General features: G+C 41.5%; 2 protein-coding genes across 6 annotated transcripts in view; one reads left to right on the top strand and one right to left on the bottom strand.

The window, feature by feature from the left end:
- Positions 1–12,494, bottom strand: part of UCHL5 (ubiquitin C-terminal hydrolase L5) — an 82,662-nt gene that overhangs the window by 34,428 nt on the left and 35,740 nt on the right. For 2 of the 5 annotated variants that reach the window (XM_036084179.2, XM_078078350.1), the window contains exon 1: positions 8,558–8,965. The exons of 1 other annotated variant lie outside the window; for it this stretch is intronic. In XM_036084179.2, coding sequence (XP_035940072.1) covers positions 8,558–8,852 — 295 coding nt within the window. In that variant the 5' untranslated portion in view covers positions 8,853–8,965. Of the gene's footprint in view, positions 1–8,077; positions 8,273–8,557; positions 8,966–12,494 lie in introns of those variants that run through there. 2 more of the 5 variants (XM_036084181.2, XM_036084183.2) reach the window with 1 other exon arrangement.
- The window catches only part of RO60 (Ro60, Y RNA binding protein), a 28,268-nt gene continuing 24,298 nt past the window's right edge, over positions 8,525–12,494 (top strand). The window contains exon 1 of the mRNA XM_036084169.2: positions 8,525–8,655. The gene's annotated coding sequence lies outside the window, so the exon portion shown is untranslated. The remainder of the gene's footprint in view (positions 8,656–12,494) is intronic.

Here is a 12,494-nt window from a genome sequence, read left to right as displayed (position 1 = left end):
AAATGGTAAAACTGATAAAGCTCACAGTCAAATCCTTTTACTTCCTTTACTAATTCCTAATTATTTATAATGGGAGCATATTACTTTCATAATTTAAAGAATTTTCAAGAGTTTATTTTCACTGAAACACCACCCCAGACTTCTCAGTCTCTCTCAATCTCTGTCTCTTCTGCATTTGCTCTTTTCACTCAACTGCCGTTTGCCTAGCTCTGCCCTTGACCATTTTCTTCTTTAACTATACTTTTTTTTTAAGTGGTAATAAATAACTACCATTTAACAGTAACTTTCATATCACATGTTTAGTTCTGACCCTTTTCCTAAATTCCAATTCTATATTGTCTTTAATATAATTTTATTTTCAACTACCTCAGAGTCCCCCAAACACACCCTTCCTTAGGACAGTGTTTCTCAATCAGGTGATGTTTTTTGCCCCCACCCTGCTGCCTGGGAAATATTTTACAATGTCTGGAGACATTTTTATTGTCACTACTGTCACCAGTGGGAAGGCCTTGGCATCTAATGGATAGAGGCCAGAGATGCTAAACATCCTACACTGCACAGGACAGCCACCAACAGCAAAGAATTATCTGGCCCAAATTGTCAACATTGCCAAGGTTGAGAAACCCTGTCCTAGTAGATGCATCATAGTAAAAGTGTACTGGTTAAGATGTTGGCTTCAAAAATGCCAGGGTTTGAATCCCGGCTCCTCCATTTACTAGCTGTATGACTATTTAACCTCTCTGTTCCCCATACTCATGGAGTTGTTATGAGGAATCAATGAGATAATTTAGTATGCATGAGACACATTTAATACAGTGCCTGGCACCCTATAAGGGTTTACTAACTGTTAATTAATATTATCATAATACAAAAACCAGCCATATTTACCATGCCTTTTATCTGTAAAGTGCTTTAAATGCACTTCCCTAATCACCACAAGGCAAGTATTATACAAAAGTATTTTAGGGATGTTAAGTGGCTTGCCTAAATTCACTACAGCCAGTATATGCCAAAAAACTAATTAAAACCCACATCTGGTTCCAAAGTCTGGACACTTTTTAATATTCCAGATTATTTTCAAGTAAAAGCTAGAGAAGCCTTTGACCTGGGGAGGAAAAAAAAAGGTGGGTCAACCAACTATATGACTTTGGGCATTCATACCATCCCAGGACTCAATTTGCTCTGTTCAGCAAATACCTATTAAGTACCTACTCTTGTATTAAAGATATATGTACAAGGGAGAGTTACTAGGTTGTCTGTAGTAGAAAACATGTTGCAAGACATTCACACATAGGAAGTTGGAGGAAAAAGCCTTGTAAGTGTGAACCTATATTTATATGAGTGTTGAAAAGGGCATGAAAGGACACTAATGCAATTGTTTTTTGGGGTCTTTTTTAAAGATTTTATTTATTTATTTGCTAGGTAGAAAGAGAGAGCGCACGCACAAGCAGGGGGAGCACCAAGAAGAGGGAGAAGCAGGCTATTCGCTGAGCAAGGAGCCCAATGTGGGACTTGATCCCAGGACTCTGGGATCATGACCTGGGCCAAGGGCAGACGATTAACTCACTGAGCCACCCAGGCGTCCCGGAAACTATTCTTTTTTTTTAATTTGTCAGAGAGAGAGAGAGCATGCACAAGCAGGGGAGTGGCAGGCAGAGGGAGAAACAGGCTCCCTGATGAGCAAGGAGCCCAATGCAAGACTCGATCCTAGGACCCTGGGATCATGACCTGAGCCGAAGGCAGAAGCTTAATCGACTGAGCCACCCAGGTGTCCACTAATGTCCACTAATGCGACTGGTTACTGCTATTGGAAATCAATTGTAAAGAGGCCAAACATTAAAACATTGCACATATCATACTAAAACAACAACAAAAATCCATTGAATAAACATGTCCCAAAATCTTCTGCATAGGGTGAATTTCAAGTAGTCACACTTGTTTAAACAACCTTATGCTAAACACACACACATCTCTTTGTGTAAAGAAAACAATATTCAACTTAGTATCTATCTCCTTATATACACTCAATATCTAATAATCCCCTTATGTACACTCAATTTCAAATAATGCATGGTATAGGAAAGAGGAAGAAGCAGTGATTCAAGAGACCTGGGTTCCAATCCCAGCACTGCCTTAAAATTCTTAACCTTGAGCAAGAACATAATGTTTTTGAGCCTCACTTTCCTTGTGTTAAAACAAGGGTATTCCTACTCCCTGCTTCATCCAATCCACACAGTTCTTGTTAGGTATACATTATTAAATACTAAATATAAAGAATCCCCTAACGCAGACTCCCTAACATGTATTAAGTAAAAAGATGGGGGCAGGGTGGGAGGAGGCTTTAAAAAGTTAACAAAATATTGGTATTTTACAAACACCTTTTATGTGCCAAGCATGGTACTAGGCCCTGGCAAGGACAGAAAATAATAAACTATTGTCACAGTACTTAAGAACATCACAACTAGGGGCACCTGGGTGGCTCAGTCGTTGGGCGTCTGCCTTTAGCTCGGGTCATGATCCCAGTGTCCTGGGATCGAGCCCCGCATCGGGCTCCCTGCTCAGCGGGAAGCCTGCTTCTCCCTCTCCCACTCCCCCCTGCTTGTGTTCCCTCTTTCGCTGTCTCTCTCTCTGGCAAGCAAGCAAGCAAGCAAGCGAGCGAATAAATAAATAAATAAATGAATAAATGAATAAATGAATAAATAAATAAAAGAACATCACGACTAGGGGGCGCCAAAATGAATGAATGAAGGAACGGATGAACATCACAACTAGGGGGCGCCTGGCTGGTTCAGTCAGTAGAGCCTGTTACTCTTTATCTCAGGGTCCTAAATTCCAGCCCAACACTGGGGTTAGAGGAAGGAAGGAAGGGAAGGAGCGAGGGAGGGAAAGGGCTTCACAGCTAGTAGGAAACAAGTATACACAATTCAAAGACAATGCAGCATACATAGTTTGCATATGAAAGGTACACTGGAGAGCCTTCTGGAAGTTAAGAGGTAGGAGAGACCACTGCTACCTTTGCTGATCAGAGAAACTTTCCTGGATAATTGAACTGGGTCTTAAATAGGATGACCATAGAATCTGTCATCCAAACCGGAACACTACTCCAAAGCGAAAGGAAGTACTAAAATTAAAATATGTTTGAAATATTTACGTATTGACACATTTGCATCATGATACAATGATGTATGATTTTATGATGACTCCATAAAATAGTTCTATTCAAAAACTAATTTCAAAATAATTCTCTTAAAAATATACCTGGAGCATTTCTCCCCAAGAAAAATACCCTGGTGGGGCCCTCCCTAACTGTTGCCAGTGCCTTAAATTTAAATTTAATGCTATCTTCCAATCCCCTAACCTCACCAAGTCTACCAGAAGTAAAAGCATGGCCCCAGCTTCTGTACCTCCTACAAAAAAATAGTCCCAGATAGCTTCCTTAATCGTGTCATTCCATGTTAGTTAGTGATGTGACCAAACAGGAAAAAGTGGATTGTGGGCACTCCAGGCAAGCACTCCAAAAACAAGGACTAGACTCAACTATTTGGGAACCTCAAGTTGGAAAGCTGTTAATTTGTATCCCTAATGAGAGGGTTCCATTTTGGGGGCCCCAACGATTATAAGCAATACTTGTTTCTAGGGGTACCAGGTGCACTCTCATAAATATACTTTTACTTCTTGTGTGAAAGCCAGGCATTAACTTGCCTCTCTCCTCAAAACAGGGAACATGCACCTCAAGAGAAGTGATAACTGACCTTCTTGTCAAGGAAACACTATGTTGGCCCCAAAAGTCATTCAGATTTGTCTCAACTCCTGGGCCAGAGTTGTGGATGATGGAATTCTGCAAGACTTCTTCCTTGCAAGCCCAGGAGGAGTCCGTGCAATCACTAAAATATCCTGCTATACCTGAGTTCATGCCTTAAGCCAAGATGAAAAGTCAATACAAAAATTTAAGGAGAAAGCCACCTGCTTTCTAATGTAAACACTACAAGAGATAAATTAAATAGGATTTGGTACCAGCCCTGTGGGTCAGGTCAGATTAATCAGAGTAGCTGAGGGAAAGGCATGTTTGGTATAGAAAACAAGAATGGATTTTTTTGAGAGACAACTTTCAATGAGTTTCTCCTGTTTCTGCTTGTCTTCTGAGAGTTCTGGACTACCTTTCCAAGGACGTTATTTTAATAAACAGACTTAAAAGACAAAGCGTCTCCTCCTGGTGCAGAGACAAGACTTATTTGCTATCCATAGAATCTTCCTAAAGCTAAAGGTAGATCAGGTTTGTTAGCAACCTCTTTAATAAAACTGGGAGTTCCCTAAGCTCAGGGTTCCTTAGCCATGACATAGACCCATGTGTGCAACATCCACCTGGACCCACCTTCACTCCCATGGACCTGTAAGACAAAGGAACCAACACAAACGTGAATCTCCTGCTGCTTACTGTGCCAACAGTAATACAATTCTTTACCTCTTTATCAATATATCAATAATACAATCCTTTATAAAACAGTGGCAGGCTAACTCATTAGCTGGCAAACAGGATAAAATATAATAGTACATATTTCTTAACAGATGTTGGATTTTATCAAATGCTTTTTGTGTCTATTGAGATAATCATATAGTTTTTATTAGTTTGTTAATATGGTAAATCACATTGAATCTCAAATGTTAAACCAACATCGAATTCCCAGGATAAATCCCACTCAGTCATGATATATTGTCCATTTAATATACTATTAGATTTGATTTGCTAAAATTTTGTTTAGAATTTTTATATATATGTTGATGATGGAGTTAGGTCTGCAGTTTACTTTTCTTGTAATGCCTTTGTCTGGATTGGGTGTTAGGATAATGATGGCCCTCAGAGAATGAGATGGGAAATATTCCTTCTTCTCCATTTTTTGGGGGAAGTTTGTGTAGAATTGGTATTACTTAATCCTGAAATATTTGAAATAATTTACCAGTGAAGCAATTTTGGCTAGAGTTTTCATTGTGAGATTTTAAATTATAATTTTAATTTATTTAATAAATATAAGGCTATACTGGTTATCTATTCTTGTTTGAGGTTTGGTAATTTTTGTCTTTCAAGAAATTTATACATTTCACCCAAGTTGTCAAATTATTGTCATAATGATGTTTAGAATACTCCCTTATCTTTTTTAATCTATAAAATCTATAGTGATATCCTCTTACTCCTAATATTGGTCATTTGTGTCTCCTCTACTTTTAAGATTTTATTTTTAAGCAATCTCTACACCCAACATGGGGCTCAAACTTACAACGCCGAGATCAAGAGTCACATGCTCTACCAACTGAGCCAGCCAGGCGTCCCTCTCCTCCTTTTTCTGATCAGGCTGACTAAAGGTTTATCCATTTTATTGATCTTTGAGAAACCAGCTTTTAGTTTCATTGATTTTCTCCACTATTTTTCTTTTTTGTTTCACTAATTTCAACTCTGATCTGTATTATTCCTTTCATCTGCTTACTTCAGGTTTCATTTGCTCTTCTTTTTCTAGTTTCTTGAAATGAAAAGTTGGGGTCATTGATTTGTTGTAGGAAAAGTAAATGCAGTCCCTGTTATTCCATTTTGGCTGGAAACAGAAGTTTACAGCTTCTGTTTTTAATCAGTAGATCATCATAGCTTGTTTTGGTGCATTTACGAATTATGTATGTACCACACCAATTAAAAGTTTAAGTTCTGCTCCATCAGTTTCTTAATAAGAACTTTGTTTTTTGGGGCGACTGGGTGGCTCAGCCGGTTAAGTGGCCCACTCTTGGTTTCAGCTCAGGTCATGATCTCATTGTCATGAGATTGAGCTCCGCATCTGCATTGGGTTCTGTGCTCACCCGGGAGTTGGCTTGAGGCAGGAGTCGGCTTGAGGAGTCTCTCTCTCCCTCTGCCCCTCCCCACACTCGCACACACGCATTCACTCTTTCTCTCAAATAAATAAATCTTTAAAAAACAAAAAAAGAGTCTTGTTTTACCATGACGTTATATTCCACTAAAATTTGTATTTATATATTCACTGACACCACAAATATTTCCCCTCCAGTGAAGAAACTTTCAAAATAAATTGACAATAGCATTCATAACACAGTAAGATTGTCCACTTTTTAAAGAATGAACTTCAAAAAGCTTTTTAAATCCATGAATTGGATAAGAAAAAAAATGGAAATGCTTGGAATAAACTTATTTTCTCTTTGTAGTATCTGATGATGATATACAACTTCCATCATTTAACTTTTTGCAAAGTTTTTCTGCTAATGTAACCAATCTATTAATAGCAATTGCTTCACTTTTTATATGTGCCAGTGCAGAAGATACATTTACATATCACTGTCTTATGCATGACTTTTAATCATTTTCAATTATAAGTTTTCTATACATATGGAACTGAAGCAATAGCTGTTAATGGAGTGGATTAATTTAAAAACAAACTTGCCTAGTATAATATTTCTTAAAGTTAACTTTAGTTATGTCATAATAGTTAAGGTTTTGAAAGTAAATATTATGGCTAAACCTGCAGACATCTCAAACTCAATACCCAAAAATGAATTCATTTTCTTGTCCATCAAGCTTGTTCATCAAGCTTCACCAGCCACTCAAGCTAGAAACCATGGAGTCATTTTCACACTTTCCCCTACATCCAGTCAGTCAGCAGTCCTGTTGATTTAAATAGAGCAAAATTACTGCAACAACCTCCTCCTCTTTACCCATTACTTTATGTCAAGCTAATCACCTAACTCCAACCATTTTAAGAGACTTCTAGCTTCTTTCCCTTCATACCACTCCACCCTGCACACTACACATAGTAAACCCTTTTAATTATATATACGTCATTTCAGCATTCAATATCTTTGGCAGTTAAGTCCCCAGTGACAAACTATACAACTCAGCATACAATCTGGCCTCAGTTTACTTTTCAGCTTCAGATTCAAATAGTCCTCTTGTCTGTTACATTATGTGTTTTCTGTCACTTTGCTATTTCCTATGGCGTATACTTTAACATTACTACACTTTGTTTTTCTTTGCCTGTGTTCTTCCATAACGTGTGTTCCCATAACATTTTGTATATGCTCTAACATGGCAATTAATACACCATATTAATTTGAGCGTCATATCTTTAGAAGAGCAGTCATGGTTTATTCACACTGAAAATTCCCAAGCCCAACCAGCGTGCCTGAGATATAGTAGGTAAACAATATATGCTTGATAAATTATATTCCAAATATTCAGCTATGCACAATAGACAGTATCTATATCAACGTTTAGTTTTTATCCCGAGTACAAATTTTAACATAATAGCTAGAATTAATACTTGAAGAAATGTAGCAATAAAGTTACTGCCCAAAGAAAAGGATGGGTACAAGGACAAGGAAGGATAAAAAGTCAAATATGCTATTTAGGATGTAAGACAAGGAACACGGCCAGAAAAAAACCTGAGGAAAGCATGTGGCCTCTAGTTTAGAGCACTAGCTCAAGAAACCACGCTTTACCGGAAGCCAAAAAAACGAGCAGGGAGAAGAACTAGCGAAGTGGCTTGTCAGTCCCATGCAGTCAGCGTGTGTGAACGTCCGCAGAGCTATTCACACACTCAAGGTGTTCTGCTTTGAGTAACCAGAATCTCGGGTTCCTGCGCGGCTTGGGCCATACACACCCCACCGTCGAGGAGGCACACCCTAGCTTTTCCTGCAGGACTGAGGGCCTGAGAACGTGCATCTAGACACACCTGCCGGGTAAGGGGAACGCGCCCCAGAGAAGCGACGGTGCAAAGGGAAAGATGTGCGTTAAGGGCGGGGCGGGGAGCGCTCAAGTCAATTAACAAGTAATTGAGTGCCGAGTCCTGAGGATACGACAGTGCACAAGACAGATACGATCCCTGCCCTCGTGATGTGGCTCTCAAATTTACTGCGGAAACGCGACTGCCCAGGACTGAGGAAGGGGCGAGAGACCTCCGCGATCCAGGTTTCTGGTGTCGCCTCCCTTCAGACGCGAGGCGGCGGTGGCCGCAGAGAACCACTCCATGCCCAGCTTGGGCCTCCTCCCGTGACCCCCGGCCCAGGACTGTCCCTTGGCTCTCACCGAATCCTTTAATGAGCTCGGTGAAGACCCCGGGGTCGCTTTCCATGAGGCACCACTCCCCGGCATTGCCCGTCATGGCCCCGGCCACACACCGCCCCGCTCCACCTCAAGCTCTGGCCGCCCCCCACACCAGCTGCAGCCAGCCACTGATCTCGGCAAACCCGCCGCGGAGCTCGTCAATCCCACGTCACCCCGCCTACTTCCCGACAGCCTCCGGGCGCCGTCACCTGCAGCGCGACAGAGCGCGGGAGGACGCTCTAGCCACCCAGGAGACAGAGAAACTCTTCCTAGGCCGTGCAGGACCCGTAGCGGATTCGGAAGGGGCTGGGGCCTAAGAAGAAAGGGCGGGGATTCAGAGCGCCGTAGGAGGTAACATCCGGGATCCTCTCCAGCCAGGGGTGGGGCAAAAGGAGAGGGGCGGGGCTCGTTCCGGGGAGCCGAGCCTGGAGTCCCCGGCGGCGGTGGAGTTGGAGCAGTTACCGGCCGTGGGGTTGCAGCAGCTTCTTATCGTCTCCACGCACCGCGCAGGGCTTCTCCCGGTGGCGCTGCGGGTTCGGAGGGTCGGCCGCCAAGCATAGGTGAGGAAACTGCGGGAGGCCGGCTGGGGCCCTTTGTGCGGTCTGAGCTGCCCCGGGGACGCGCAGGGTTTGGCTGATCCTCCATGTCCCTCATCCAGCATCCCGGCGGCTGAGGCCAGAGCAAACACTTCGCCAAACCATCGTTCTCCCCCGCCCTGCCTCTGCGTCCTGCCGTTGCTGGATAGCGGAAGCAGCATCTCTGCGGGCACAGCCTCGCTTGGCCCGGCTCGTTCGCTCCCGAGGGTGGGCCCTTCCCAAATCCCGGACCGCTCCGTCTTGTGCTCGCATAGCTTTCCACAGGCCAGCGTCCGGAGGGCCTGCTTTAGCTTTACTCCTCCTCTTCCTCCTCCTCCTCCCGCGGCTTCTGCGCCGAGAGGCGTTGCCCCGGATTTGGGGTTTGGGAAGAGGAATCTTTGTGGGGAGACAGAAGGTGAATTTATCCTCGAGGGAATGACGAGAGGAAGATCTGTTCTGTAGTTCGTGGGGATGATAGATGCCTCAAAGAAAAGGAGGTTGAAAAAGACGTAGTGTATTAATTTAAAATAATTTGTAGTGTTTCTAAGATTAAATGAGGAGTTAACCCCAAAATGCCTATTTTCGCTAAACCGTGAAATTGCCCTCATTCAGCAGGCTTTTGCAGAATAAAGAGTAAAATCTTCCGGAGTATGTGTATTTATGCATCAACTCCTTAAAGCTCTGAATTCCAAGAAGGGCCTTTGGATTCCAGACAAAAATACTTCAGTAGACAAAACTGACTTACACCTCAGAGTTAGCGAGCATTGTGTTACGGACTATGTGAAGCCACAAAATAAACATGACAAATATTACTGAGGGAAACAACAGAACAGTTTTTACATTAAAACAAGCGTGGCTATGGGGCGCCCGGCTGGCTCAGTCGGTAGAGCGTGCAACGCTGGGTCTACGAATTGTGAGTTCGAGCCCCACATTGGGCGTAGAGATTACTTTTAAAAAAGGGGTGGGGCGTGGCTATATTATGGAGTAGAAATGGAAGTTCGTATCAAGTGTTTGATTTTTTTTTTTTTTAATTTGAAACTTTGGAGGGGGGAGGATTTCTGTTCATTATTTGTTCCGTTAAGTATACTAAGTGGAAAAGTTTGTGAGGCACAAGAGTCTAGCTGTATTTCCTCCCAAAGCTGTTTGTGACGGTTTGTGGCATATTTTAACGTATAATATTACTGTGAACTTGAAAGTGTTTCCTGTGCTGAATATGTACTCATAACTAACATTTATTTGATATCCAACTTAACATGGTGCCTGTTGCAGAAAGACCGAACTGAAAATTTAGCCCTTTACACAACCTAGAAGTAACCAGAAAGGAGGGTTAAAATTTCTTCAGTTATGTTAACATTTAATCCTAACTTCACATGAAAATCCAGATTTCTGGGTCTTTGAGAAAAATAAGAAGATTTGGTAATACAAGGTCCCTACTACATGGCAGCCAGTTGGCTGAAAGTGTGTGCCTTTCAGGATGGCATGCTGTCATGTCTGCCACAGTTCCTCACCACTTTTTATTGCATCACATTTGACTTGATCAACTCAGGTACAGTTGTTTGAATTTGTGGCCTCAGTTTTTGCAGTAATGTTTCTTTTAAATTGTCTTGCACGCTCATAGATGTATGTCAGCTTTGACTTCATTTAGAAAGAATTAAGCTGCAAAACTTGTTTGACCTCTTGGGATGAAAGCATTTTCAAATAACGATGGTTATCAAGAGATCAAGAGACTTTGGAAAATGATCAAGAGACTTTGGAAAGATACTCAGATGTGTACATTTAAGAAAAACAGTAACCCAAGAAATAATATTAGTACTGTTAAAAGATAACTTTTGGGACGGCTGGGTGGCTCATTCAGTTAAGCTTCTGCCTTCGGCTCAGGTCATGATCCCAAAGTCTTGGGATCAAGTCCTGCATCGGGCGGGAAGCCTGCTTCTCCCTCTCCTTCTGCCTGCAGCTCCCCCTAATTGTGCTTGCTCTCTCTCTCCTCTCTCTGACAAGTAAATAAATAGTCTTAAAAAAATTTAAAAAAAGATAACTATAAATGTTGTTCTAATGAACACAGCAGAAAGAAGTGCTATTACATATTGTGTATTAATTACTAGTGTTCACTGATTTTTGCATTCAATATTAAGAGAGAAGTGGGCCCCACTCCCACTCCCCCTGCTTGTGTTCCCTCTCTCGCTGTGTCTCTCTCTGTCAAATAAATAAAATCTTAAAAAAAAAAGAGAGAGAAGTGGGCAATGTATAAAATGGCCACAACCAATTTCAAATCGTGGCCATACCTTTAAAAATACTGTGATCTGTTTAATTCTTCCCTAACTTAATTTACTGAAGTTTAAAACAACTTTAGCTCTATTAAAGTCTTTGGAGTAGTGTGCTTTAAGAGCACTGGATAGGACAGGCCAACCCAAAGAATTAACTATCTTTTTTTGTTGTTGTTGTTAATCTGGATTTACAACACTTGATTATTCAGGAGTGGATTAATTGATGACCAGGCTCTGACCTCACTCACTGCCCAAAATGCCTTCTAAATCACTGACAATGGAGCTTAAGCTTTGAGGAGGGAGATGATGGGAGTTGGGGAAAGGGGAGATTAAGGTCCTGTATATGTCTGTGTATCTCAAATTGCTTTCTGAAGACAAATATAAAAAATACAGGGTTAAATATCATTTGAATGTCTATTTATTTAAATAACTTCCTGGATATATTTTAATAGAGTCAATTTTTAGTTTTCATTTTTTTAATGACAGATTTTTGAGACAGAATTTCTGTGTCATGAAATTCACTATTTTTAAAATATGTCATACAGTGAATTTTAATATATTCACAGACTTGTGTTGATATAGGCAGACTGAGTCCATGGAACCAGAAGGAGTCCTGCAGGACCAGCCAAGAGGGTCCTTGGTTTTACAAAGGATAGAAATCAAACACCGTTTGAGAGGAAGTGGGAGCAGAGTTTATTGAAGATACAGAGAGAGGACAGATAGAGACACAGTATCTGAGAGACTCCGAAAGGAAAGGAGAGTGAGTCTGTTTTGCTTGGGGGATGGGGTTTTTATTGAGGATTGTGATCTGGTGTGCATGTCTTCTCAGACATCCAGAAACTGGGCAAAACAAGGACGAGTGCTCAGGTGCCCTCCTTAAGTCACTTACACCAGGAAGCTTGGCGTCAGGGTGTCTAGAGTCAGTGGTCTGCAAAATGTACATGACAACCTTGCCCTGTCACTCCTGTTTATTGTAATGGAAGACTTCAAAGAAATCATTAACTCCTGGACCCTTACAAGAAGGGCATACATTTTTGTACTATAAGTATAAGGCATACATGTATAAGGTGGGGGTACAGGTCCTAGCAAGAGTAGAAGCAGGAAAAGGAGCAAAAAAGCAGTTCTTCATGGAGTCCCTTCAGTTTCCCTATCTCAGTGTAACCATCACCACTATCTAGTTTCAGAACATCTTCACCATACCAAAAAGAAACCCCTTACCACTTCGGAGAACAGACTGGCAGTTCTTCAAAAGGTTAAATATAGAGTTACCATATGATCCATCATTTTACATTACCACTAGCAATGTATGAGGGTTCTAATTTCTCCAGATCCTTACCCACACTTACTGTCATTTTCATTGTAGCCATCCTAGTGAGTGTGAAGTGGTATCTCATTTCAGTTTTGACTTGCATTTCCCTGATGAGTGATATGAACTGTTGGGGTTCAGGAGCAAACAGTCAAGAAAGAATTCTTGAGATGGCTTTAGTGCAGAAAGGGTGGTTTTATTTAACTATAGGAACAGGACCCGTGGGCAGAAAGAGCTGAATTGGGGTTGTGAGG

Source organism: Halichoerus grypus, chromosome 7 (genome assembly GCF_964656455.1).
Source record: "Halichoerus grypus chromosome 7, mHalGry1.hap1.1, whole genome shotgun sequence".
In the NCBI taxonomy this organism is placed as follows: Eukaryota; Metazoa; Chordata; class Mammalia; order Carnivora; family Phocidae; genus Halichoerus; species Halichoerus grypus.
Note: the sequence above shows the minus strand (reverse complement) of the source record. Positions and strands in the feature narration are given on the sequence as shown.